Source organism: Python bivittatus, unplaced genomic scaffold, assembly GCF_059951505.1.
Source record: "Python bivittatus isolate LINGU-HERP-01145 unplaced genomic scaffold, Pbiv_v1 ctg000080_np1212, whole genome shotgun sequence".
NCBI lineage: Eukaryota > Metazoa > Chordata > Lepidosauria > Squamata > Pythonidae > Python > Python bivittatus.
The window spans coordinates 45567299-45594532 of record NW_028277035.1 but is presented as its reverse complement, the minus strand read 5'-3'; the positions used below and the strand labels follow the sequence as shown (position 1 = coordinate 45594532).

General features: G+C 37.4%; 1 protein-coding gene across 2 annotated transcripts in view; it reads left to right on the top strand.

The window, feature by feature from the left end:
• The window catches only part of TRAIP (TRAF interacting protein), a 35949-nt gene extending 9001 nt beyond the window's left edge, over positions 1 to 26948 (top strand). For both annotated transcript variants that reach the window (XM_088133991.1, XM_007425806.3), the window contains exons 5-16: positions 1003 to 1042; positions 4970 to 5097; positions 8272 to 8366; positions 9248 to 9361; positions 10535 to 10622; positions 13004 to 13093; positions 13306 to 13394; positions 17274 to 17423; positions 19821 to 19866; positions 20298 to 20417; positions 21632 to 21682; positions 22294 to 26948. In XM_088133991.1, coding sequence (XP_087990117.1) covers positions 1003 to 1042; positions 4970 to 5097; positions 8272 to 8366; positions 9248 to 9361; positions 10535 to 10622; positions 13004 to 13093; positions 13306 to 13394; positions 17274 to 17423; positions 19821 to 19866; positions 20298 to 20417; positions 21632 to 21682; positions 22294 to 22419 — 1137 coding nt within the window. In that variant the 3' untranslated portion in view covers positions 22420 to 26948. The remainder of the gene's footprint in view (positions 1 to 1002; positions 1043 to 4969; positions 5098 to 8271; positions 8367 to 9247; positions 9362 to 10534; positions 10623 to 13003; positions 13094 to 13305; positions 13395 to 17273; positions 17424 to 19820; positions 19867 to 20297; positions 20418 to 21631; positions 21683 to 22293) is intronic.
• The last annotated feature ends 286 nt before the right edge of the window (positions 26949 to 27234 follow it).

The following is a 27234-nucleotide window of genomic DNA, read 5'->3' as shown; positions in this document are numbered from 1 at the left end:
TCTATCTGCAGGATTTTTTATACCTTGATGTTTTCCAGGATTCAGGGAGTCCCTTGTAAGGATTTTTCCTGGCTTATAGACAATTTATTTCATTTTGTTTTGACATTTTTAAAAGGCAGAAAACATATGCTTGGCAAGATTATCAAGTACTGTAAAATTCCGATAGAAATGAATGCTATATATTTTCTCTTTTTTAATTAAAAATGCCAAGTGTTCCAAAGATACCCTCAGTATTCACTTAATACAATTTACTTCAAATTGGTGCCAGTTTAATGCTGTCTGTTTCATCCAGCTACTGATCTGTATCAGTAACATCCAAGCTCATTTGAATGAGAAATAAGCAAAGTTTTAATTTTACTTGGTATAAGTGTATCCATATGCCATTGCAAATTGTTTTTTGGACTTCATTAAACTAATAGTTTTCGAGATGCTGTTACACTTAAGTGTGTTATGCATTGGTTAGAAATATTAGTTAAAATATGTTGATATATTTTGCTGGGCAGGATATTTGCCTTATTGCCTTGTTCAATTAAAATGTGGAAACTTTTCCTCTGAGTCTTCTGAAATTGTTTAACAATTGAAAAATAAAACTGAAAAATACATAATAAGCCAATATTTTTTCTCACATTAATTCTTCAAGGCCTGTTGGTTCTTTAGCATTCCTGTAGTTCTACAGCAATGATTCTCAAACTGTGATCCATGGAACACTGGGGGTCCATGGGGGTCCACTGTACTTTCCCTGCATTCACCATCAGTTAAATGGTTTGTGGTAATAAATTAGCTGCGTGAAAGCTGATTGACACATACAAATGATAAGACAAGTAACATGAACAATAAAATTCAGAAAATGAACAACAGTGAATAGATCTCACATGTTTTGCTCAGACAGAGCTTGGCTGGGCTTAGTATAAAGTTGCTGTACAATGCTATTTTTTAAAGTTGTGATAATGTCTTGGACTTTGTACTTTAATCTGATTTGTTTCTTTGTATGATGTATTTCAGAATGAACTAGATAGGGTGAAAGCTCAACTATTCATGAAAGGTAAGTTGAAAATTGAGAGGTCTGAGACAATAAAATACAAGTCAAGGACACAATTGTAGTCATGGCTTTGTCCTGTTCTCAACACATGTGTATAACATTTCTTCTGCCTCCAAATTGAGGAATAAAATGTCTTCTGCTTGCAAACGATTAAAAGGAAATGAAATGCTTTGAACCACTAGTTGATTATGGGCAAAATCCTGTTTGGCCATAGATTTTGCATGATAAAGTTGAGCTTGATGAACATCCAGAACACTCCAAGTTTTAATAGCTCTTTTGGGAAATATTTATCTGCCTAATGTCCAGGGTTGTGCAATGGAAACATTATAGACTTGCTTCATTGAACTGAGAAATAGGAAACTTGGGAAGGGAGGGGGATGTTCTATGAATCTAATTATTTATGCCCTTCCATTTTCCTCAATTTTAAGAATATGATCATTTTTAATTATTTTCTATAGACGGTTATGAGTCATATACAGTGAAGAAAATGTCATTTAATTTGAAAGGCAAAAGACCTAAAATACCAGAATACAGTAAAAGAGAAGGTTTTACAAGAGCAACCGGGAAGGGTCATTGTTTCCAAAGTGTTCGTTCTCACTGGATTATTTCCTTTCCCATATATGTATTGTGGTGGTAAAAGGTACATGTCCCCACCCCCACCCCTCATACACATGTGAGCTGATTCACTGTTTGATCCTGAGTGGCAACAGGGAGAAGAATCAGTCAGGAACCTGTGGCCCAGTAAACCAAATTATTTCTATTCACTGGCTGTATCTCAGAGATAGTTTGCCTGGCATGATGATCTAGTAGGAAGGGATAAATAATAATAAGGTCACCCAGGTGAGTTTATCAAAAACATTCCAACGTCATGCTATACAGTAATTTCCATTGTGTCTGCCTTTTTCTTTGTCTTGCCTTTGCAATGTAGTAGGCCAAGGGTATATAAGGTCTGGTTCTGCTTTTGATCAGGGCTGCTCAGCAAACTGCCAATGCTTTGCTGGGAGCCCAGTAAATACTGTTTTATTGTTTGCATGCTAATAAAATTATGTTGTAACTTCAAAGTGATTTGGTTGCTTTAGGTGAGCCAGATTTTGGCTGCAACCCTTTGGTGCTGTCATTCAAATTGGAAGGATGAGAGGGGAGGCAGTCAGTCACTTGCAGTCAATCACTCCTGCCACATTGCAGCTTGTGCTTTCTGCCACCTCCCTTTTCCTCTCCGATCCTGAACCCATCTGAAGATATACTTGGAGGAATTTTAATTTGGCCAGGGAAGTTTGTTACAAGGTGTGGGTTCCAGTGGAAAGCACCGTGAGAGGCTCGGCAAGTGCAAGCCCAGGGTGGATGCAGGATGGATCCAGGTATAAGGAAAACTCTGCATGGGCAAGTTTGAATTTTTGCTGGCTGACTCTGTGAGTGGCGCAAGTGACAGGAAGTTTGATGTATGTTTTGGGTTCTGCTGACGGATTCTGTGAGGGGCGTGAATATGAGCAGTATTCAACATGAGTACATGTTTTCTGTTTGTAAGCCTTTGTCTGTATAAATTTATGTATGTGTTTGTCAAGGGAAGTGGGTGATGTGCAGATTGCTTCACCTTACTCTCAGCTAAACTGGAATGCTCCAAATTCTTGGAATTCCACAGCTCTGGCCACACTGTGTGTCTTCCAAATTTTGGGGTATGCTCCCTTTTTGTTATATATTGCAGCTCTGATCATCCCATGTATCCAGCCATTTGTACTCTCTGTCTTTGTGTAAGTTTTGTGCATATTTTGTAAGCTGAGTGCATAACAGAAGAAAGTTAGGAGATTTCTGTTGTTTGCTGTCTGCCATTTACTCTTCATTGTTTGAAGTGCATGTGAGTGTTGTTTTCATGCCATACTGAGCATCTTCTCTGCCATCCTCAAAGGGAAAGGGGGAGGAATGTGGATTCCTTGCGTGAGTGTGAGAAGTTGTTTCTGTATGTTTGTGTATCTCCCCTGATTTGATTTTAGGATTTCACCCCAACTGAGCTGTGCTATTGTGTGTGTTTGTATAAGTTTATATATATATCTCCTTTGCTAATTAGTGAAAAGAGGAATGGAAGACTGTACGTGCTCCAGTGGGTTGTGCTTGATGGAACTATTTACAGATTATGATATAAATTATGTTGTATCTTCAAACTGATTTGGTTGCTTTAGGTGAGTGTGATGGAATGTATCTACGAAGGGGGAGGTGATGTGAAGGACTGCAATAGTGCAGTAGGTTCTCAGGAAGGAGGGAGCACATTCCAGGAAGAGGGGTGAGACAAGAGAGCACAGTCCAGAGCAGGAGCGTGGGAAAAGGAAGAGATTTAGGATAGCCACTCCCTAGAATCTCCCAGGGTATATCCACTAGGTTAGAGTAGTACAGATTTAGTCTGGCAAGATTCTGTCTATATGGTGTAAGCAATAAAAGAACTGAACGTGGCAGGACTGTTTGTTGTTCTTTGGCTGGGCCTGACAGTGAGCCAGGTTTTGGCTACAACAGTAAAAATTCAGGACTGAACAATGTTGTTTGACACAGTTTACCCTATTTTTATATTGAGACTCCAGCAACTAAAATAGTGTGTATGAGAATATTTTGTTGACTTGTAGTTTTCTAAATTTAGCTATACATTACATTAGAAGCATTTTTGGGTAATAATTTTTAGAATTAATGGTTGAGGCTCTCAGCAGGTGACTGTATCTAACCAAGCCAAGCATCCAAGCTAAGCAGAATACTTGGATGGGAGACCACTATGAATACCAGAGCTGGACAATAAACTGGGAAGTCAAGAAACATCCCAGTAGAAGACAAGGGCAAACCATTTCCATACTCCAAGAAAACTGCATGGTTGTGTCCATGTAGTCACCAGGAATCAAGCTCAACTGCAGACATTTCTACCTTTACTTGTGAGAGGGAGACAGTGTCATAGATCTTCCTTCAATGTAACATTTGTCTCTTATGAGATCTTGAAGGGTAATAATATTTACAGCTATACAAACTGGGGCAGGAGTTTTGTTTCCCTCACCCCAAAGGACAAGCTGTGGTGAAAGTGAATGACAAGACAGCAGTACAGTAGCGTAATTGTTCAATATGTCAGCTGTGCCCTATTGTTCACTGTACTTTCTGTCAATCTTACCCAATATGTATCTATCAACAAGGATTCTCACTGAGAAAGCAAAATATAACATCTTCCACAATAGGACCTCAAAACTTCATCATTACCTCATTCTGTAAATTGCCATTATGCCTGAATACATTTTGATCTGCAAGAAAAGGGGTGGTAGTGTAAGTATTGCCTCTGCCTATTGAACAAGTTCTGAAGTGAGAGCGTGTCATTATTTTTGTACTAAGAAAGCTTTGAAATCTGGTAGAGTTTTTAACAAGGATTATTTGATGCACAAATACTGCTAGCACTTTGTATCTAGTGTTATTGATACAATAGTTTTGGCAAATTTCCAAACAATTTTTAGAATAGAATGGGGAATCTTTAATCTACGAGGAGAGTCCATCATGACTATAGAAGATTGCATCTGGCTCTAAATTAGACAGTGGATGATGTCAGAACTAAAATGAGATGAAGATTTCAGCTTGTATCACTACCCCAATATGTCAGCCCATCCTTTTTCGGCCCTCTTTCTTTAGCATGTGTCTCTCCTTGTGTATTTGCATATACACATGCACACACAAAGTAGAAAAGGAGGTGATTCCCAGAGGAGTGTTCCAAAAGAATAGACCCACAGCTTTTGGACACCCAGATGAAGACAATGACCGCATGAAATTCAGCGGTGTTGCATCTCTGGCCAAATTCCTTCCCCTGCTCACTCAGTTCTAGATCTCTACTATGTGCGTTAAGAATTATTTCTTTGCTAAGTATAGAAATTTATAAAACTCAGGTGGGCTCTTACTTCCATCATATTTTTTTTGCTTCAGAGAAGGAAAAACGAGATTGTCAATGTATTGTAAATTCATTGAGAGAGACATTGGATCTACGTAATGCCACTATAGAATCACTCCAGAAAACTGTTTCTGAGATGGAGATGCTGTGTTCTACACTCAAGGTATGTTGAATATTACCTGGGTTTATACTATGATTGCCATTTCTAAATCTGAAAGATAAGGTACAGTTTGTTCATTGTTTATCTTGAGCTAACCTTGCAGTGCCAATTTTAATATAGCCTTCTTGGCTAAAAAGGACTGGCTATTAAGATAAAAGAAGACTTCCTTTATCTTAAGTGAATGGGAGGAAGGTGTCTGCTTCAACAGTGTTCCACAGCATACTAAAGTAGCTCAAATGTGCAAGGGTAGAGAGCAGTTGGACCAACATATATAGTTGGATTTCAGTGCCAGTCAGACCCACAGAGCGTTAGCTAATAATCAGAGAGGAAGGATTATACTCCAATAACATCTATATGGCCACAAGGTTCCCATGTCTACTGTAACTCAATCCTGTACTGACAATGTATCATTAAGGTTTCGTTTTGGGAGTTTTTGTTTGTTTGTTTTTTTGAGATAATGTCTTCTCTCATTGCTTAGAAATATATTTCCTAAACCTAATGTCTTCCATTAAATGTTTGTTTAGACTACGAAGGATTGGCTTTTTGTTCCTTTGAACGAATGATGATTATGGCTTCCAGTCCATCATAAAAGAAAAACCAAAAATGCTTAAACAAACTGCATTTAAACAAATTAAATTCCTGATAATGAAGTTGAACGCAATCATGACCTTCAACAAGTGAAAAGTCCTTATATCCTCACAAGGGACATCAGTGCAGGCTTCCCACTGGACGGTTAAGGAGAAGTGCTTGTTTTTTCTTCCTTTTATGCCCAGTGAGAAGTACTGTGCAGTCTTTCAGAATATTGTGGGAAATGAAGAACAATAGGAAAAGAAGAAATTGCCTTTTTCATCCTTCCAGCAGAGCATTCTGTGAATGGATTTCCACTGATAGGAAGCCAAATTGATAGTGAGATAGGCAATATACCCCTAGATCCAACATCACGATTTTTAAAAAAGGAGTCTTAACTCAAAATATAATTTGATTGTTCAACGGTTGGAGACATTTAAGTGAGGGATTTTTATTTCACAATTGTTTTCTGGAATTGATGTAGATTAGTTGTAAGTTCTTGTTCCTGCCATTAGATCTTTGTGTGAATGCTCTTTAACAAGTTGGGTGGTGTTTAACTGATTGCTGTTTAAAGTTATATTTTGAACATACATGTTTAAAAGAAAGATGGAATATGCATAACAAGTATGTTGTCTTTTGCCTTTTTTTTCAACATTGTAACTTCTCCTGAATAGTGGATATTGCAGTGAAGAGTTTCTCCCTTTAATTAGGCATACATTTCCAACACTGAGACTAAGCCTGTTATTTAATTTGAATTATTCCCACAACATACCCAAGCTGTTTAGCTTAAAATGGCTTTTCAGGTTTTCTGTGCATCTTTTCATTCAACTTTTAATCCCATAATTGAAATGTAGAACTATAAATGAAGCTGGTTAGAACCTTTTTTCAGTCTGGTACATATAACTAACTAATTACTCTAATATTTCTGAAATTTGAGGATTTTTTCTCTGAAGTCAAATCAAATAGTTGACTCTTGCTATTTGGTTTCAAAGAGCCTTTGAAGTTTGTCTTAAACTGGCCAATCCAAAATATATATATATATAGAAATAACAAGTACATTGAACTATTCTTTTTCTTTTAAGACTGCAGTACAAACTCTCTAAATGCACACTGCACTGAGCCTGTGTAGCTTATTTCCTGTTCAAGGAAACTGCATTTTAATGCAAGCTTTCAGTAATGGTCAATTTATGTGAAAAATAAACAGAAAAATAATATTTGTATAGTATCATGGTTTCTCTTTGATGAGGCAAAGGTATGTGCTTTCCTACCTCTTTGTTACATAATTAAATCCTTGCAATAGAATGTATCAACAGTAATCACTTAAATTTTTAAAACAAAATATTTTGTTTCATTAGAAACACTGTGATAAAGATATTATGGCACATTGATATCTGATTATGTGCCATCAAGTTGATGTCAGTTTTTAGCAACCACGCACCAGCAGTCCTCAGTTAACGACCACTCGTTCAGCAACTGTTCGAAGTTACGACAGCACTGAATGAGTGATGGTTACAAGTCCCAGCCATCCCATCAACCCTGTGGTCACGTGATCACAATCTGAGCAATTGACAACCAGGTCGCATTTACAACAGTTGCAGCATCCCACGGTCACATCGCGATTTGCAACCTTCCCTGCTGGCTTCCCACAAGCAAAGTCAATGGGGAAGTCAGCAGAGAATGTTGCAAGTTGCTCCATTAAGTCTCCCCCACCCCCGCACCCTCTCCTAGCCCCTCTGTGCTCGTGCCTCACTAGCCACCTGCACATTTTCCCCAAGCCTCACTGCGCTCATGCAGTGCCTCCCCAGCCACCCAACCTGACTTTGGTTGTTGGAAGCCGGCAGGAAGTTGCGAGAAGGTGCTCACTTAACAACAACAACAGGGACTGCAGGGATTGCCACCACTAAGCAATGCAGTCATGTGACGCCACACTTTACAACTGCATCACTTAGCAATGGAAATTCTGGTCCCAATTGCCGTCGTAACTCAAGGACTACCTGTAGATGGATTTTCTCCCTGACTAACTGTCCCTAACCTGCCCTTCAGGTGTTCCAACAGTGCACTCATTTCCATTGTAACTGACCCCACTCACTTTGCTGCTGGTCTTCCTCTTCTGCTCTTTCCTGCTACCTTTCCCAGAATCAGAGCCTTCTCCAGAGAGCTAGGTCTTCACATAATGTGTCCAAAGTAGGATAATTTGAGCTTGGTAATTGTGCCTAGAGTGAGAAATTTGGGTTGATTTGTTTGATGAGCCATTGGTTTGTTTTCTTGGTTCATGGTATTCTCAGGAGTTTTCTCCAACACAAAGTTCAAAAGCGTCAATGTTCTTTCTATAAGTCTTCTTCAAAGTCCAATTTTCACTCATAAAATGTCACAAGGAATACCATTGCCTGCACAATTCTGATCTTTGAAGGTATAGACACATTGTAGCACGTGATATCTCTTCCAAGTCTTTCATTGCTACTAAGTGCTAATCTGCAACATATGTCTTGACTGCTTGCTCCTTCAATGTTGATAGTTGACCCTAAGAGGCAGAAGCTATCTGCCACTTCTGTATCTTTACTGTTAATTCTAAGTCTGCTGTCTTTACATTAATGGTGTTTCTTTTTTCAGAAACAAATGAGATATATGGAACAGGAGCAAGAAGAAACAAAGAATGCAAAAGAAGAAACTCAAAAATTGCAAAGGAAACTGAAATCTATGGGGAGGTTAGAGAAGAAGCTTTATCTACCTTATAGACAATCTATATTGTCTATATCTTCTAGAAAATATGTGGTTCCAGTTTCATGCACACTTATTTGGGAATCATCTCTTTTGAATACTGAATTATATCTAAGTAAACATGATAAAAATAATACTTGAATTTTCTGTATCCAGAAAATTTTAGTGTTCTTAATTAAAGGATGTATTTTTAACTAAGTTTTGATTGCTTTCCTAAGAACAAGCAAAACATTTCAATATGTGTGAGTCTGTGTATGTGTATTATAACAATACAATAGGATATTTACCTTTGCTAATGCCACCGCTGCCATTCTGAATAATTACTGGATTTGCTGGACAAGTTGTCCTATTTTAGTCTAGCAAGAAAATGTAATTCTAAATTATACTTTTCTTTTCCTGGATCATGTATGTATTCCCAGTCACTCATCCTATTTCTATTCATGGATAAGATTGAAAATGGTCCAGATGAATAGAATGGACAGAACTCTAGTATCCCAAGGTTCTGATGGCTCCTCATTTTTCAAGATATATATTATGAGAAATGGCATGTGAATGGCACATATGGTTCATATTTCTCAGTCCAATAGGCTGATTCTAAGCAAAGAACACAAATGGGTAATTGTTCCTAAACTCCTTAGAAATGACCTGAGCTCATTATTAGTTGTTCAGTGTTTGTACCTTCTAATCTAGCAGCAGCGCAAATTTCATAAGGCTGAAACACACTAGTAGATGGCTGAGGAAAGCTTTGGGGCAGGGTGGTTGGAATTTTTACCATTCTGAAACACAGAATGAGCTATTCTCATTTTTATTTTGTTTGACTATGGCTAGCTGAGGCAGAAAACTCCTAACCTACCTATCTCCTTTCCAGAATTGAGACACTGCTGCAGGGTCAGCGTCCCGAAGTGGAAGAGATGATCCGTGAAATGGGAGCAGGGCAAGCAGCAGTGGAACAGCTTGCAGTCTATTGCATCTCACTAAAAAAGTAAGTTAGAAAGTGTACTGGCTTAGGCATTTTGCATGGTACCCTCTAAAGAAACAGTGAGTGAGAAATAAGAATGGTGCTGATACTCCGGGACAACTCTAGCTGCAATACCGAGATTTGAAGGACATTTTTTATTTGTTTAGCAAATTATATGCTATCCACTCCGTTAAGGGCTCCAGGAGGCTTACAAAAATGCTATAAAATCTATAATAATTAGAAAAATATCAAGAAGCAAATCATTTTAAAAACTTTAAACATTAAAACTTTAGGATATTAAAATATCTGGGCGAAGAAACAAATGTTGCTCCCTTTTCTTGCTGGCAGTTTGTTCTATAACATGAGCCTGCTGCTATCAAGGTGGCATAAATGGAAGATTTTCAACTCAGCAAGCGTACTATTGTTGTATTAGTGACACATCATTGCTATGGAAACAGCTTTCAGAGGTTTGCCAGGGTGTTTAGGAGGTGATTGTTTGATGGGAACTGAGGAGATGGAGGATTGTCATGATTTTGAGTAAGGCAGCATGGCCTCTGAATATCTCCCCTGTGCAGAGCAGAGCACTTTACACAGCTGTGGCACAATAAGTATGGTGTACTTGCTGGTCCCTACAGAGTGTGTGAGAGGTCTTTCTATTTATACCATGTTTAATTTACAGCTTGTGCAGGCAACATTAGACAGCAAATGGATAATCACAACTTTTAATAATGAGCTACAGCATGAAGTATCTGCATTGTAACCAATAGCTTCAGCACTGTTTTATAATACTATTAAAATGATTTCACAACCTAAACTTTTTTAAAAACAGAAAAGTGTTACATATCATTTCAGTGAGGTGTAAATTCAGTAAAATGTAAAACATTGCACGTAGGTAAAAATTGTTTGCTTTGGGTTTTGATATATACTTTTCTGCCATTTTAATGCCTATTCCGAACCTAACAGTACTGCCTTGTGAAAGCATGTTTTCTCACCTGCTCAGTGGTGTCAGTGTGTTAACACTGTGCAAATCAATGTTGGCTTGTTCAAGACTGAAACTGCTTGTGTATATGTAACAGGAACTTTTGCAGCCACTTAAACAATGAATTGCAAATTTGTCTATTGGCTCTACTCTATCAAAGAGGTACTTGCTTGGAAAGCAAGCTCCATTGGTTGACTGACTAATTTTGGCCCTTCCAGAGAATATGAAAATCTGAAGGAGTCCCAGAAAGCATCAAATGATACAGTGGAGAAATTGAGAAAGGAGTTGTTTTCTGCTAATCATAAGGTAAAGGTTGCATTGATATTCCTACAGATACATGCAGAGGCATCTATTTAAAATTCATTCTCTGTACTGTCCCCTAAATACACTTTTTTGGCCAATTACATAGCCAATTTGGTAACTATCTATTAACTGGAAAGTTAAGTTCAGCTCAACCTTCCTAATTCAAAATGTCACTGTTTCATCCATCAGTTTGTCCATATAATCATGCAACACACCCAGTACTGACAAATTGTTCATCAACTTCTGCACAAAAAAAAAGAAGAGAAAAGCCTAATGAAGTGTGGTTCATACCATTCAGCTCTTGCTAATTAAAATCTGTGTCACCAGGGAGCACACCAATTTCCGAGGTCAACCGGAGGTGGTTGGTAACTGTTTGTTGGTAGTGATTCCAAGTTACCATATACCTGCTCCTTTCCTATACTCTTCAGTTAAGCACTGCCTGCCCTGAACCATCCATGGTCAATAACACTGCTTTCTCAGTGGGATAAACAGAAGCATATGTCCTAATCAGGATGTGCCATACTGTCCTGTTCTGAGGTGGCTGTGTGCTCAGGATTAATACAAGAGAATGTGTGCGCAAAAGATTAACTCAGAAGGACAGACTGAACAGAATTATTTAACGTTGCTGAGCAATAGTGATCCATTCATGCCCACCCTCCACATCTTGTTCCATGGTGTTTGGGTGAAGGTAACTGGTAATTGGAGGCTGGGTCACCAGACTGTATCTGCCCTTGTAACATTACACTGTAGAGACATTGATATCTGAGCTTACTTCAGTTTCTTGGTAATTATTCTGTGAAAAGCTACAGGGAAAAATCACACTTAAAATCCTGTTTTTCCTTCCTATTTGTTCCTATTCAGGAATAGTTAGAATAACAGCATCTATTAAGTAATATGCCCCAACGGCAGGTATAGGAAGTGTTAATGGCTGGTCAAGCTCCCCACCATTGAGATAAAAATTGATTAGATGATGTTGGAAGCCAGGGAATATTGTTGGAGAAAAAAGTGAAGCCTGAGAAGCAAAGCGCTTGTCAGGAAACTTCTCTGTTTGCTGACAGATCTTCAGCATCTTGTTATTTCCTCAGACATCTAGACCAGTGTTTGATGCTGGCTGGGGAATTCTGAGAGTTGAACTCCACATATCTTAAAGTTGCCAAGGCTGAGAAACACTGGTCTAGACTGCATTTTTGAGATCCCTCCTTTCCAGACCCTGATCAGTTCCAGTTCTTCTTTGCTTGCTCTAAGTTCTTCAGGATTGACTTTCTCTGGCAACCCTCTGACTTCAGGCCTTCCGGGTCGGTTCATAAGAGCCCCATCTACTGTCTGGCAGCACTGTTTTGCCAAAACAGGAACTGTTCATGCTATCCCATTTTATGATTGTTGCCATGTTCCTCACATTACCTTTCTTCCCTTCCTCACACAGCAAGGTTTTCCTCAGTGCAGGCAGTTGAGAAAAAGAACAAACAATAGCTCTACCCTCCCAGTAAGTGTAATCATTTTTACAGAACCTGAATACAGTTCATAATATCAGGAAGGGAAAAAGATTCTGTCTTTAGATTCCTGAGGTTGCTCCTATTGCTCCAAAGCAGCATACTGTAAAATCATTTCAATATTAAATCGAACTAAAAATCCATTCTTCCACTCTGTACCATTATCTGTGGATTCCTTTCTGGCAGTGACTCTTTCTAGATCCTTAACTACCAGGGAGAGCAGAGAACATACCTTTTTTTCTATCGGTCACTGAAATATGTAGAAACAATGCCAAATATTCCATTTCAACATTGATGGGTCCTAACACGGGCACATCTCAACAGTATATATACAATTGCATGAGCACATCTCATTAATGGTTAAAGTGTTGGACTGGAACTGGAGAGGTCCAGGCTCACATTTATGCACAGAAATGAAAGTTCACTGGATAAATCATAACGAATCAATCATTCTCTTTTTGCCCACCTTACCAAATAAGGTATCTAGAGGGCACTAGGGCAGGATACGGGAAAGAAGGCTGATAAAGAATTTCTTTTTTGAGCATATACTGGGAATGGCAAAAATTCGTTATATATTTACAATGTTCTCTTTACAAATAATAAAGTAGGGCTGCACCTTAATAACTTTTCATTGACATTTAAAAACATGAGCCGCCCTGAAGCTCCCTCTGCAGGTGGTTTGATAGAACAAGAAATTATTCTTTCATAGGTAAGCTGTTCGCATTCAAGATGGCTCCTTTAGATTTCTGTTATAATATGATAAATTATAATACTGAATCTGGGAGTGTACTTTTATTAAGCACAACTGCTGTAATTCTTTGGAAACATACAACTTTGTATAATTTTATTTCTTATTGGATTCTGTTTTTCTGAGACATAGTTTTTCATCTATAGCTCCAGAAAACTGTTCTAGAGTTTGAGAAAACAATTGAAGAATTGAAAAATACACAGACAGATCTGAGAAATGCAGATAAGGAGATCATGGTAAGGCTTTCCTTTTAACCTGTATTCAATGCATTATTTGTGTCCCTGTTCATAACTTATACTCAAAATTCTTTTCAAATATTTTTCCCATTGAAGTGAAAGCATGCAGATTTCCTGAATATCAACACAAAATCAGTATAAAACAGAAAACATAAATCTTGACTTTAATAGGTTTTTTTGGTTTTTTTTTAATTTCTACTCTTTTTTTCCAGAGTTTGAAAAAAAAGATAGGAGTCCTGCAAGATACCATAAAAGTGCCATCATTAACCAGTGAAGCCCTCAGCCGGCTTGTCTCGGAAAGGTTAGCAAAGGAAGAACATTAAAATTTGAAACAATGGAGATATTATGTTTTAAACTGTGTACAATATATGCAGACACTTGTAGAATGTTGAACCAAGTTCTTCAAAGCTACAAAGATTCTTCTTACACCATATTAGTTAACTTGCTCATTTATCCCAGTAATGTCTCTTCTGAGTGGCAGTGGTATTCCAGTGTTTGGGGAACAGAGTTTTCCAATCACTTTGGCCCTTTTAATAACTTCAGGATTTTGCCATTTACCGTAGCAGTATCTATATAATCCTAACACAACTGCAGGGCAAGCTTGTTTCTTCTACTTTCATTATTTTTGTGTAAGAATAATTTTTCTATGGAAATGCAGAACCTCTTATAGTAAGATGTGTTTGGTCATCATCAAGTTGGTATCAGCTCTTAGCAGCCACATAGATAGAACTTCTCCAGGATCATCTGTCCCCAGCCTGGTCCTTCAAATCTTCTAGCAGTGCACCCATTGCTACTGTAATTGAGTCCTTGCTACTGGCCCTCTTCTTCTCTTTCCTTCCACCTTTCTCAGTATTATATACTTCTCAAGAAACCTGGGTCTTTGCACAATGTGTCTAAAATATGGTAATATGAACCTGGTCATTTGTGTCTCAAGTGAATTGTTAGTTATGTTTTCTATTGTAAGAAGTGTATTTGTCTAGATGTATGGGATCGTCTTTTTTTATTGCTTTTTCTTTTTAGTGTAAATTACCCAGGGTCATTTTATATTTGGGCAGCCTCTAAATCTTGTTAAATAAATAAACAAAATATAGAAAGTGGGCACAAATGGAAACTAAGTGGCTGACAAATCAGGGAACAGAATTGATAGCTTTTCTGGAAGCAAGAGATAAAATAGGTAAACCCAACATGTATCAATAGGTTTCTTGACTGTTTTTTCTGTTCTGTTTCTTGACTGTTCTCAAATCCTGACTCTGAAGATTTGGAAGTACCATGGGCAAAAATGAGTTCCATCTCCCTCCCCATTAACACCAGTTACGGATTATGGCTCTTTCCCAAATAATTTAGCAGGGCTATCTAGTAAAGTGTGGAGATAGCAAAATCTTTTTTTTTTTAGTTTAAGAGATTATTTTATAACTAATCAAGTAATACCAGAAGAGATTTTAAAGCAGAAATTGATACATATGGATCTTAATTGTCTACACATCAATGAATCTTTTTGCTAAAAATATAAATCATAAGAAAACAGCATTGTAACCTTTGAAAATCTTGTGTTAGTCCTCTAAAGCTCTAACATCCAAAATATACACTATCCTGTTAGAAGTTGTTGGAGTGGGATCCACATCTCACAAAGAAGCGTGGGAATCAGACTTGAGATATAATATCTCTGAAACACAATGGGCTCACACACAACTCCACATTATGATCAATATCAGCAAAAATCAGGGGAAATTGCTTAAAAATAATTCATAGAGGGTATTACACCCCTGTACAAGTACCTAAAATTACTGGGAAAGGCCCATATATGTGTTGAAAATGTGGCGAAGCAAATGGCACCTATATGCATGTAAGTGGTCTCCTAAGGTTATACCAAGATTCTGGACGATAGTATTTAGAGAGTTTAATTGTATGGATATAGGAAAATGTTTAATTTCCCATGTTCATCGATGTTATTGAGTGAGGCAACTTAGAGTAAAAATAATGTAACTGTTCAATTCTTCAATTTCTTCTGACCTTTTCCAATCTATTGGGCTACTGTGTCATTCTCCAGATTTATTGCATAGTTTGGTTAGAACCTTTATTGATTCTTCTTCATTTGCTTGCCATATTTCTATAGTTATTCCATCGATACATGCAGCTTTCCAACTTGTAATAACCAGGGTGCTGATATGATTTCATCTTCTAGAACCAGAGTTTCTTAAAATGGGAATATCTTCTAAGGTATCTGGATGTTGGCATCTGTACCACACAGAATTTCAAAATACTCCTTCCATCTTTGTTTGAACTTTATGAATTAGTTAATATCTGTCTATTGATGTCTTTTAGCATACCAAGTCAAGGTTGGAATTTTCTTCAGAATTCAGAAATCTTTTAGAAGACTTTCCTTGTTTTTCTGTGTCTGCTTTTATCTTCTGTTTCTTTACTAGTGTAATATTGCTTCTTGTCTCTAACAGCTCTTTGTTAAGTTCCTTCCAGAGATTTTTGTCTTTCATAGCTTTGGCCTCTCTTCTCTTCTTGGCAATTTCCATGGTTTGTTCTGACATCCAGTTTGCTTTCTTTTGTTTCTTCAACTTTGGCAGTCTTTTTTCACATTCATCTTTAACAACTTATTTTATTTCCTTCCACTCAGTTCCCCTGGTTCCCTAACGATGAAGTTCAGAACTTCAAAGTGATCCCTGATGTTCTCCATGGAAACAGGTGGCTTTGTTCTTCCATTTTAACTTGACTTGGAACTCGCACATGAGCAGTTTATGATCTATGCACAATCAGCCCGCTGGCCATATCTTTGATGTTATAACGGACCTCTTCCAGCTCCTTGTACCAATACTGTAATACATTTGATTTGATTTCTGTATATTCTATTTGGTGATTTCCATGTATATTGGCATTGTTTCGGTTGTTTGAAAACTATGTTAGCAATAAAGAAATCACTGTACTGGCAGAAACTGATACATTATTTTCCTGCTTCATTTCTGTTTCCTAGATCTTAAAGTCCAAGTATATTTTCTTCCTTACTGTTTCCACCTTTATTATTCCAATCACCAACCACAACCAGCCCATCATACTTACACATTCTGTCAGTTTCAAACTGAATTTGACCAGAAGACTCATCAACCTCTCCTTCTGCATCTGTGGTTGGAACATAAACTTGGATAATTAAAGGGTGGTCTACTAAGTCTAATTGAAATCATTCTTTCATTGACTGCATTGTACCCAAGTAATGTCTTTTCTATATCCTTCCTGGCTATGAAAGCAATATCTTTCCTTCTTTGTTTTTCATGTCTTGAGTAGAAACAGTATGGTCTTCTGACTGAAAATGTCCAATTCCAATCTAACTCAATCTGCTGATGCCTAAAATGTCATAATTGACATTAGTTGAATCGTTTCATCTTCCCCTGTTGAGCTTTCTGTTCTCATACTTCATGTTCCCACTGTAATTCCATCTTTGGAGCTTCAGATTTTCTTTTTCTGCATGACAACATCAGCAAGTAGATATCCAGAAGGCTTTAATCTAGCAGTGTCATAAACACCATTAGTACTCCAAAAGATCCTCAGCTTTTTCTGCATACCTTGTTGAGTGTCATGTGATCTCAGGGGCCCATCATCCAGCATTATATCCTCAGTCACTTTGTCTGCTCTATCCATTTGGTTTTCTTAGTAAAATACAGGAGTAGTTTACCACTGCCTTTGCCATTCTCTCTAAAATGATTATCTGCCTCCAGCATCTTCCTATATTGCTGCTGCCCAATATAAATGCCTGCTTGCTTTAGCTGAGGAGCTGAGATGATCTTCACACCTTTGAGGTGAACCTGTTGGGAGTATATACTCTTGGTGAACACTCCCACTATTTTTTCCTCATCCCTCCCAGGAACATTGCCCCACCATAATGAGGCAGGGTAGCAATACCTGAGGGGGAAGATGTTTTCCAGAGTGCTAAGATGGGATATGAAGATACATGTAGCCAGGGTCCAAAGTATGAACACGTAATACTTGATCATGGGTTTATTTTTTAAATGGAATTTCACTGTATCTTTTTATGTGGCCTTCTCCTTCTGATATCAGTACTACATTTTAGGCTGGTAGCATGTGGAATAAGCTAGAAGCAGAGAGGGATGCACATGTGTAGTTATCCAATTGATCATGTTATGCCTTGTTCTCATACTTGCATAATTGGTCTTTACAGCCCTGCTCCTGCAGAATTTATGAATCCAAAGCTTCATCAACCTGTTCACAATGATGAGATTGACCTTAATGCTACCTTTGATGTAGTGACTCCAAAGTCTCACAAGACAGCTGTTGCTCCTGCCAAAAAAATCAAGCTAGATAAAAAGCCGTAAGTACTGTTTAATTTTATTAGCCCTGTATTTGCTCAAACTGCCTCATATTCCATTTATGCATATAAAATGTGACTTTTGATCCCTACAGAAACATACTTCAAATATAACCGCATTTACAAATACTATTGCCCTTATTTTTCTGATTTCTCAGAATGTCTAATAAAAGCCATCTTAATGTATTAATTGTTTCACAACAAAGAATTCTAAAAGGACAACTTATAACTTGCAAGTCCACTATCTAAAGGTGATTGAAGCCCAGTAGGCACAAGAAGGGGTTGTACATGGAAGAAGGATACAAATATATGTTGTTTAAATTTCATACTAAACCATCTATGACTTGTAAATTTGCTATGCTAAACTAGCATACTAAAATATATACATATTACTAACCAAAATTTTATCTATACAGTGTTTCAGCTGAACACTAAAGGCAACAAAGGAGGGCTTTTTCTCCTCCATATTAAGAATTAGGTTATGACTTCAGCCAAAGAATGAAGAGTAGCTGTAATGCAGAAGAAATAGATATTCTGAATCCTTTGCTTGTTGTTCAGATTGTAGGCTGTTCTATGAAAACCTGAGAAGAAAAAGCTTATTATAGTAACCTCTATTTTTTACTGGAGCCCTACATACCCCTACTTTTTATGATTCTTCCTCAACCATTTTTTACAGTAACGTTACTATTATATTATACAGATAAAACTAATATAATCTACATAGTATAAAATACAGTATATGAAAAAAGGAAAAAAATTAAAAAGTGCAGGAAAAAAGGAAAGACCTCCTCCTTCATCACCAGCAAGTATAATCAATATTAATGACTTATCACTATCTCCTAAAGTAAAACCAAACATCTCTTCATCCCATACCTCACCCCATTCTCTATAAACCAATCTCTAAAACCTCACCTCTCATATATTAATCAGCAAAAGTCCATTAAGGATTATCAGAAATAACAGCATAACTATTACAGACTATATCTACTAAACCCAACTTGAATCCTTCTTTTTATATTTATATCTCCCTTTCTATTTAAACAAATCCCCTATTTCCTCTCTTCAAATAAAATCTTTAAACCATCATCCAGTCCCAATCAATAAACCATTAAACATTGACAGAAATAGCAACCCATTCATTTTAACCTTGATCAAATAAACTGATTTTATATTCTTCTTTCTCCCAACAATCTTTAGATCCCTCAAACAAAGTTCTAACATCTGCTTTCTCATACTCTGTCTCTTCTCTCAGAATCCTTGTCATCTTTATCAAGCCTCCCTTGTAATTCAAGTAGAAAAACTTTATCCATGTCACTGTTCACATTCTCACTATCTCTTCTCAGAAAATCTTTGACAGCTTCAGCAATGTAAATCCAATGTAGAGAAATTATCCACGTCACTCTTCTGGTTTAATACTTATATGTCTTTTTAAATTATTAAATCATTATCCAGTTTCATTTGTAAATCCATTATTTCCATCTCTTTCTTATAGGCTATCATTTTGAGTCCACATTCAAATCAATTTCAGTTTTATTCAATGGGGCTTGTTGCTTTTCAGTAACACCTTCTAATTTTTCTCTAATAGGAAATAACGTCATAACTTCCTGAGCCCATTCATTATAGATCTCTCTTAAGGTAGTCATCGATGCATTTATTTCCTTCTAGTGCCCCTTAGTATCCAACCTTCAAAGTCATCTTATCAGTTGTTTCCAAATATAAACATAGATATTTTCCCACAGGAAGGATTCTTTCAAGTCCATCTAAGCCCTTAATTCGTTTAAAACTTTCTAAAGCCAACACTAATCATCCTTTTGCTGTATATTCCAAAAAAAATTTTTTTTTGCAAATCTTTAAACTTGTAGTTAAAACTTTTTTAAAGGATTCAAGAAAACTCACCCTGTGATCTCAATAAGACTTGCTGATCTGAAGGTTCTCAATCTTTAAGAAGCAGCAAAAAAATTTTTTAAAAATCCAAAATGATTAAGAGGTGAGCCTTGGTCGAACCTAGAGTCCATATAGGCTACATTAGCAGCTGTAAGTTTGGTGAAATCCCACAACTCCCAGCCAATTGCAAGCCGACCGCAAAAACATAGTTCCTGCCGTCTGCTCACAAAAAAACCCCAACAACAGCTGTCCAGAGTACATGTGGGTAATCTTGAGATCTCTCCTTTCTCCTGAGAGATTTCAGCAGTCTAAATCCAGCATTTGGACGCCATTTTTGGCCGCAATGCTGTCCCTCTAATCTAGGGACATCAGTTCACTGGCGCTCACCGGAAGTCTTCAGCCAACTTATTTTTTAGGTGAAAGCTTAGAATGAGACATATTTAGAGCACATCTGAGTGGCTTCATTTCCAATTAAGCAGCTACTAACTTTGTGCTCTATGTGTATGTGTGTTTTAGGACATCTGTGACAAATTTATCAAGAGTTCTGAAAGGAGCAATGGAGGTACAGTAATTAATATATTTAGTCATATTTATAGCTTGTTTGCAAATGCTTCAGCCCACCCCAAGACTATATTGAAATAGATACTGTTTCCCCAGACAGTCTTATTCAAACACTGATTAATTATTGACTTTACTGCAATACATGTTTTAGGTGTTATGTCTATTAATGCTTTGATTAAGGCCTGAGGGGCATGCTGTGAGCTAGCTTTGAATTCTTTCATTTTTTTTTTCCTGTGCTGTTCTGTGACCCATTTGCTAGTACCAAAGCTACTGACTTTGAAAACTTTAAAGCTGCCTGTTTTCTCAAGGAATATTAAAAGAAGCTGGTTTCTTTGCCACAACACCGGACTTACTACATACTCATTGCCTGTTAAATGTTGTATTTGGAAATACATTAATTTTAAGCCTCCTATTTCTTTAAAAAAATACCAGAATTGCTCTACTGACACAGATGATGAGCATCTAGAAGATCTTTTACCTTCTTTTATAAGAAAGTCGATCCTGTCCAAGAAAACTCTTGTAAACAGCATACCCCAGAAAAGCACAGGAATTGTAAGTATCATTAAGATGAGATTAGCAATAAAAGGGTACAGTGTTGGAGGGTTTCTGATCAATACTAAATTCTGAGGAGCTTGGGTCTTAGAATTTTAACTACTTTCTTAATATTTTCACCATGTTTAAAATACCTACAAACCTTGAGATTCTGTTAACTTTACTGGTATCACCCTGCTGATTTGGTAATAACCTTGTCAGTACTCAGTTTGCTATTAGAGTGTACAATAGCTCTCATTCCTGTTACTTCTCTCATTGTCTTGAAAAGAAAGTACAGTGGAACCTCGGTTTATGAACTTAATTCGTTCCGTGACTCTGGTCGTACCCCGAATTGGTCGCAACCCAAAGCAAATTTCCCCATAAGGTTCAATGTAATTACCGTTAATCCATTCTGGCGTGGAGGACAGGGAGGCGGCTATTGCTTGGAGGGAGAGTCCCCCTCCGTACGACCACATGTCAGGGGTAGAAAATGGCCGCGGACCACGTATCGGGCGGAAAAATGGCCGCGGACCATGTGTCGGGCGGAAAATGGCTGCGGACCACGTGTCAGGGGCGGAAAAATGGCCGCGAACCACGTGTCAGGGGAGGAAAAATGGCCGCGGACCGTGTCACGGGAGGGAAAATAGCCGCATATCCTATTCGTACCCCGAGGCGGAGTTCGCAAACCGAAGCAAAATTTTGCGGCCGGAGCTGGTCATAACCCGAAAAGTTCGTTAACAGAAGCGTTCGTAACCCGAGGTTCCACTGTATATGTTTTTCTTCCAGTGCTACCTATGTGGTTGGTATATCAGCATCTTACATACTGTCATTCTAATCATTTTATATGATTGAGGTTGCTTGATCCATCTTTATGAGGTTTGCATATGTTTAGAACTAGTGGCCATCTATCATTTTTGACATGTAGACAAGACCATATCATCCTAGTCTCACGCCATTTTTACTGGCTATTAATTTTCTTTGGAACACAATTTAATGTCTGATGTTGGACTTTAAAGCCCTTATAAATGATGCTGTGCCCATTTTGCTTTCACCCATACATTTCCATTCAGTTTCTTAGAGCCTTTTCACAGTCCCACCCAAGTTCAGATGTTCAGGAATAAAACTGAGAGCCTTTTTGGTGTTGTTGCCCACGTTATAGAGCCACCTGTTCAAAATGGTATTTGACTCTTTTTAACATCTTCTTTAAAATAATTACTAAATCTTCTCCCTTCTAGGTAAGAATCGGGTATGATGGCTTAGGAGGCAGAACCAAGTTCATTCAGCCTGTATCCTTTATGCATATTTCTCAGAAGTGAAGACTGATATCCAGTTTTAGATGTATTGCTAAGGAGTATAGATTGCTCAGTGAGAGCAGTATTTTATACAAAACAGTTTTGTCCTGCAGTTTATTCAGCATAAGGATCAGCTGGGAAAATGGAATCTACTGGGGGAAAATTATCTCTGTGTAATAACCACTTTGAATTCATTCTAGCAGTGGTCTTGCTATAAATATCTATAGTTAGTAGGAGAAGTTAAATCTAGAGAAAATTTACTGCAGTTCTTTCTTGTGAATTTACCAGGCTCTGAGACTCTTAAGAGCTCTAGAGATCATAAGAAAACACTGCTTTGTTTACATAAACAATATGCTCTCTGAGTGGAGTATGTGAACTAGGTAAATTTACTGGGCACTCTGGGCTGGAGGGTTAAAACATTTGATCTTATTACTAGTACCTAGAATTAAAACAATCTAATCAGGTCCCTTGTGAAATATTCTAGATCAGCCTTTCCTAATCTGGTACTTTCCAGATGTATTTAAAACATATGGAGAATACCAGTTTGGTGAATACCAATTCCATTTTTTAAAAAATATTTGGTTCTTTTCCTTGACTTGTTTTAGAGCTTCCCAACAGAGATTCGGCCCCTGACTATGAAGAGCAAGAAAAGAATTGTTTCAAAGCAAACTAGAATAATGTCTTCTGCTTCTGGCATCAATCAGACTAAACTAGACAACTTCCTTAAGTAAACATGGATCTCCTTAGATTAAACACAAATTAACACAGAACCTGTATCATCTTCTACAGCAGGTAGATGACATGATGTGAGTCAGGACAAGTGCACAATGAAGGCTGCTGGTCTCCCCATTGTTCTTTGGTCATCTGGTGTTTTGTTGTTTTTTCCTCCAAACATGGAGAACTGGATTTATTATGCTGCCAATCCTTGGGGCAGGATGGAATTGAAGTTTCAGTTCTAAAATCCTTTAGCCAGTTTTTCTAGGTTACTGCTCAGTTTTCTAATCCTGATAAATTATGGTTTGGGAGTATCAATTTACTAAAGACACTAACAGCTATATCTGCAATTGTACTATCAACATCTTCATGCTTTATATGAGAAGAGAATTCTCTCTGCAACTCCCAAGCTATGTTAGTATCTTGAATGACTGAAGAAAGAAATATTCAAAAAAATAACTTAGTTCATGTCTTTTGCCTACAGATGTGAAGGACTGGGGAAAAGAGCAGTAGGCTTAAAGGGTTTTTTTCCCCCAATCCTTCATATTTCTGTTTCACTGCCTGTACTTCAACATAGAATCCAATGTGCTTCATCATCTTAATTCCTAACTTCAAAAGTGCTATGGAGCACAAACATAGCATCTGTTTAAATAACTTACAGCAGCTGTGACTTTTCCTAGGCTTGCACAGCAGTTGCACAATCTGAGGAAAAGATGCAGCTGCTTTAAAGTGTTGCAAATGGATGCTACATTTGCACTCCTGCACTCTCCGAAGCGCATTTGGAGATCAAATCCAAAGTGCTGCATTGCCCTATTAGGAACTATATTTATAAAATATACAGGGATGACTTTGGAGATATTTGTTTTCAATATTTGGGCCCCTTGTTTTTTGTTTTGTTGTACCCTATGAAACTAACTGTGAAAGATGGTGGTACTTGTCCCACAATGTTTCCTTTTGCCTTCATTCAGACTAACGAACAGAATAATTCCAGAATTATTTTAACAAGTTCTTTAAATAAGAACATTCAGATATATTTTGCTCAGTATAAGAAAGGGCTAGATCCTTTGTAATTAATGCTGCTTATTGCTTTAAACTTTGGAGCAAATCCCTTGGAATCTGCAAATTTTTTCAGATAAAGAGATATTGCTGATTTGAGGCGAATGTCCAATTTTCTTTGATATTGGCAGGAGGCATCTTTTAACTAAGAGTGAGTTCAAACTTTTGACTCTGGGGAAATCTTTTTCAAAAAAAGTATCTACATTAACCCAAAAGTAAACCACATGCCAGGCTATGGCATTGATGTACCTGAGCCTTAAATAAATTAATGAATAGCACTTTTGTTTGAAACTTCTAACTAAACTTATGTACATACTGAATAAATTTTGCATGTGCAGATGTAAAGTGTGTAAGCAGCTCTGTTGCTGCATATATAGGCTCTACACCCACAAATTGCTATCTGTAGATAAGAATTTTGTGACACCTTAAAGATCAATACATTTATTATTGCAAAACCTTGTAATGGACCATAGTCCACTTCATCAGAGGTATGGTCATGTGATAGGACTATAATACATACTCTATATATGCACAAATGGTATTGCTTGTGGGAGGGGAAAAGGAGGAACAATAAAAGAAAATGAGAGGTAAGAAGCAGGATTCCTTTATCTTTACATAGTCAGGACCTTCTCTCCAAATAAAGATTCTTGGTACAATGATAAAACCAAAATCTGTAAGGGCTAAGAAAAGCAGAGTCCACTGGGACATTCCTCCTTCCCAAGCTCTAATAGCTAATTTTATTTAAAATTCCAATTACTTCAGGTGCATGTAAACCCTAACTTATGAATGGCCTGGGTTGATATCTGGATAGCCTCTATTTTATCACTATCTTCCTAGGTATAATAAAAGGAAGGATGTCGATGTCCCTCCTCCCTCCCCAACTGGAAAAACAAGTAAGTTTCCCTCTGTACCTCATACAGAAGTATAGCAAGAGTGGAGCTTTCTGAGCTTTCTCACCCAGATTCCAGCTGCCCTAGTAATAGTTGCGGATGTATTTACAATGCTGGCCAAGGTTCTCTGAAAAAAAAACAAGACCCAGAGTTGGTATTGGTAACAATCTAGGACATTAGCTGTGTTTCCATTATATGCTTACTCATAGTGAACCTAACCACAATTTACTTGGTTAGCCTAGCTGTGTGGGATTGTGTGATGCTGTGAACTATCCATATCATCTGCACCAACATTCTAGGCTAAACTGTGGCTGGTTAATGTGCGGTTTAGTTTGCTGTGTGTGACTGCCAGTAAATAGACCCAAGGTCATCCAGTGATCTTCATAGTTTAACTTAACTTTTGATCTAACTCTTCTTGCTCCAAGTAAAGTTCTGTTTTGCTATACAACAAATACATCAGTTCTCCAAATATTATTGGAACAGGAAACTCAAAAGTGTTCACAAGTAGCTACTACTGACATTTTTATCCCACAAAGCAAAACCATTTGAGTCCAAGAAGCCCCCTGGATCTCCATCTCAAAATTTCAGTCAAGATTGTTTAAGTCTTTGGGAAACTTTGATGAGAGTTCTATTGACTTTGCTAAATTTTGTACACCAAATGCAGCATGTTCCAAGGAAACATAAAGCAGAAACCACAATCCCTCATAAACTTTTTCCCAAAATAAGGAAAGTCCAGTTCAGCTTCATTGGTGTGTCAGTTGCAAATGTGGCAGTTTAACCTTGGTAACTTACTTATTGCTCCCAATTAGTAAGTTGAGTTTCTTTTCACTTTAAATATGTGCTTTTTATCAGCAAGTAAGCATTACAACTAGAACAAAACTCTTCTTCCTATTTAGAGCAGGAATTAAATTCTTAGCTATACCAGCCTGATCATTATAAGAAGCCTGCTGAGTTAATGACTGAGTTCCTTCATTGTATTCATGGTTTATTGAATAAATTACATTTGGCTGAAATGATATAAGCCAAGCCAAAGCAAACAGTTGTGACTCAACACAAAGTATAGTCATTGTGACTATTTTGAGGAATGTCCTAGAGTCTATTTCCCCAGGATGGTTGAAGAGAGGTATTTCCACACTGATCTTGCTTTAATAATTGTGTAATTTTTTTTTTTAAACCCAATACTCTAAGAGTTATGATGTAAGTAATACAATTTAAATGTTTGGAATTGTCATTTTGACACTTTTTCTTCAGAAGCTCTCTATATTCTGGTTTTATTTGTTTTGTATTAATAATACTTAGTGTTTCAGAGCAGTTAGCTCAAAAGAAGCTGTGAGCTATGAGTTCCTTACAGTCCATAGCTGTTACTGAATAACTGGCTGAGGGAGGAGCTTTATCTCCACCTTTTTGATATCCACATCAACCACAGTTGTGTTGGAGAAAATGTTTGGAAGTTTCCTCTTTCAGTTTCTTTTCCTTCAGCTGTTGCATAGTACAGAAGGCAAATTGTAATCTAAAGGTGACTAAAATAAAACAGTCATGAGTAGAATAAAATAATCAGGATATGGTATAGGTTCATAAGTCAATAACCAGAGTTTTTTTAAAAATTATAATGCTATTATTGATACAATGGCAGGCCCAGTTTTTATTTTCAATAAAATGTCATCTTTTCTATGTCTTGCTTATTGTTATTTGTACTGAATCATCCATATTCAGGAAATATTAAGAAAACATTGTTGGACCCAGCCATATTGGACCATTTTCCTTCTGTCTCCAACCTTCTTTTTTTAAGGAGGATTGTTGAGAAAGTAGTTGCACTGTAGTTCCAGAGGAACCTGGAGGAAGTGGATTATCTGGACCCCTTTCAGTCAGGTTTCAGATGTGGATATGGGACAGCATTGCTTGTGCTTATGGCTGACCTCTAGAAAGATGGAGGTGGTATGTCCACCATAGCTCTCCTTAATCTCTCAGCAGCTTTCAGTATCTATCATAGTATCCTTCTGGAAAAGCTCAGGAAGTTGGGAGTGGGGAACACATGAAGCTGCTGGCTGAGGTCATTTGCTGGCACAGAGTAAAGTACTATCAGTATGCTGATGATACTCAGTTATACATCTCCGCCCCAGGCCAACCAGATACTCCTGAGATGATTTTTCAGTGTCCAGAGGCTATGGGGGTCTGGATGGGGAAGAACAGGCTTCAACTCAACCCTGGCGAGATTAAGTGGCTTTGGATTTTCCATCTGCTAGGCTCTAATGTCAGTTCTGTATTTTATATTTATTTTTAAAGAGAAGGAAAAGCTTACATCTAGAAAACAACCAAGTTCATTAAGGCCTAGGGAAGGAAACTGAATTAGAGGTAATACAAATAGAGGATGATGTATGGAGGCTTACTGTTCAGTAGCAATGAGGAGGAAACAAGATCTAACAAGGGGCAACAGATGAAAAACAATTTATTTCTGTTCTGTGATTTTTATATCTTGAAAAATACATAAAATTAAGTGTATATTTAAGTAATATGTAAAGAATATCTTACTTCTGAGTTTTGCTAACAAAATGTACAAAATAGCTTTGTGGTTTTTCAAAACCAATCCTCTGATAAAGTTCTAAAACCTGTTTACAGTCATATTTTTTTAAAAAAATTATAGTTGTGATAATATCCTCAGTTTAAATGGTTGGTCCTATCATGTCCAGCAGGGAGTGACCTTAGGCAACTCCCCAGTTTGCAAAACTGAATCCAACTGAAAATCTAAATTTTGAAATATCTAAAAATGCTCCCCCACCTAGCTACCCATGCATTATGACCTTCAAATGAGATCTGAAAACGTTTCTACTTCTGCTATCAAAGGACCATTTCTGTACTGACACCCCATTGAGAATTTCTAGAACTGGT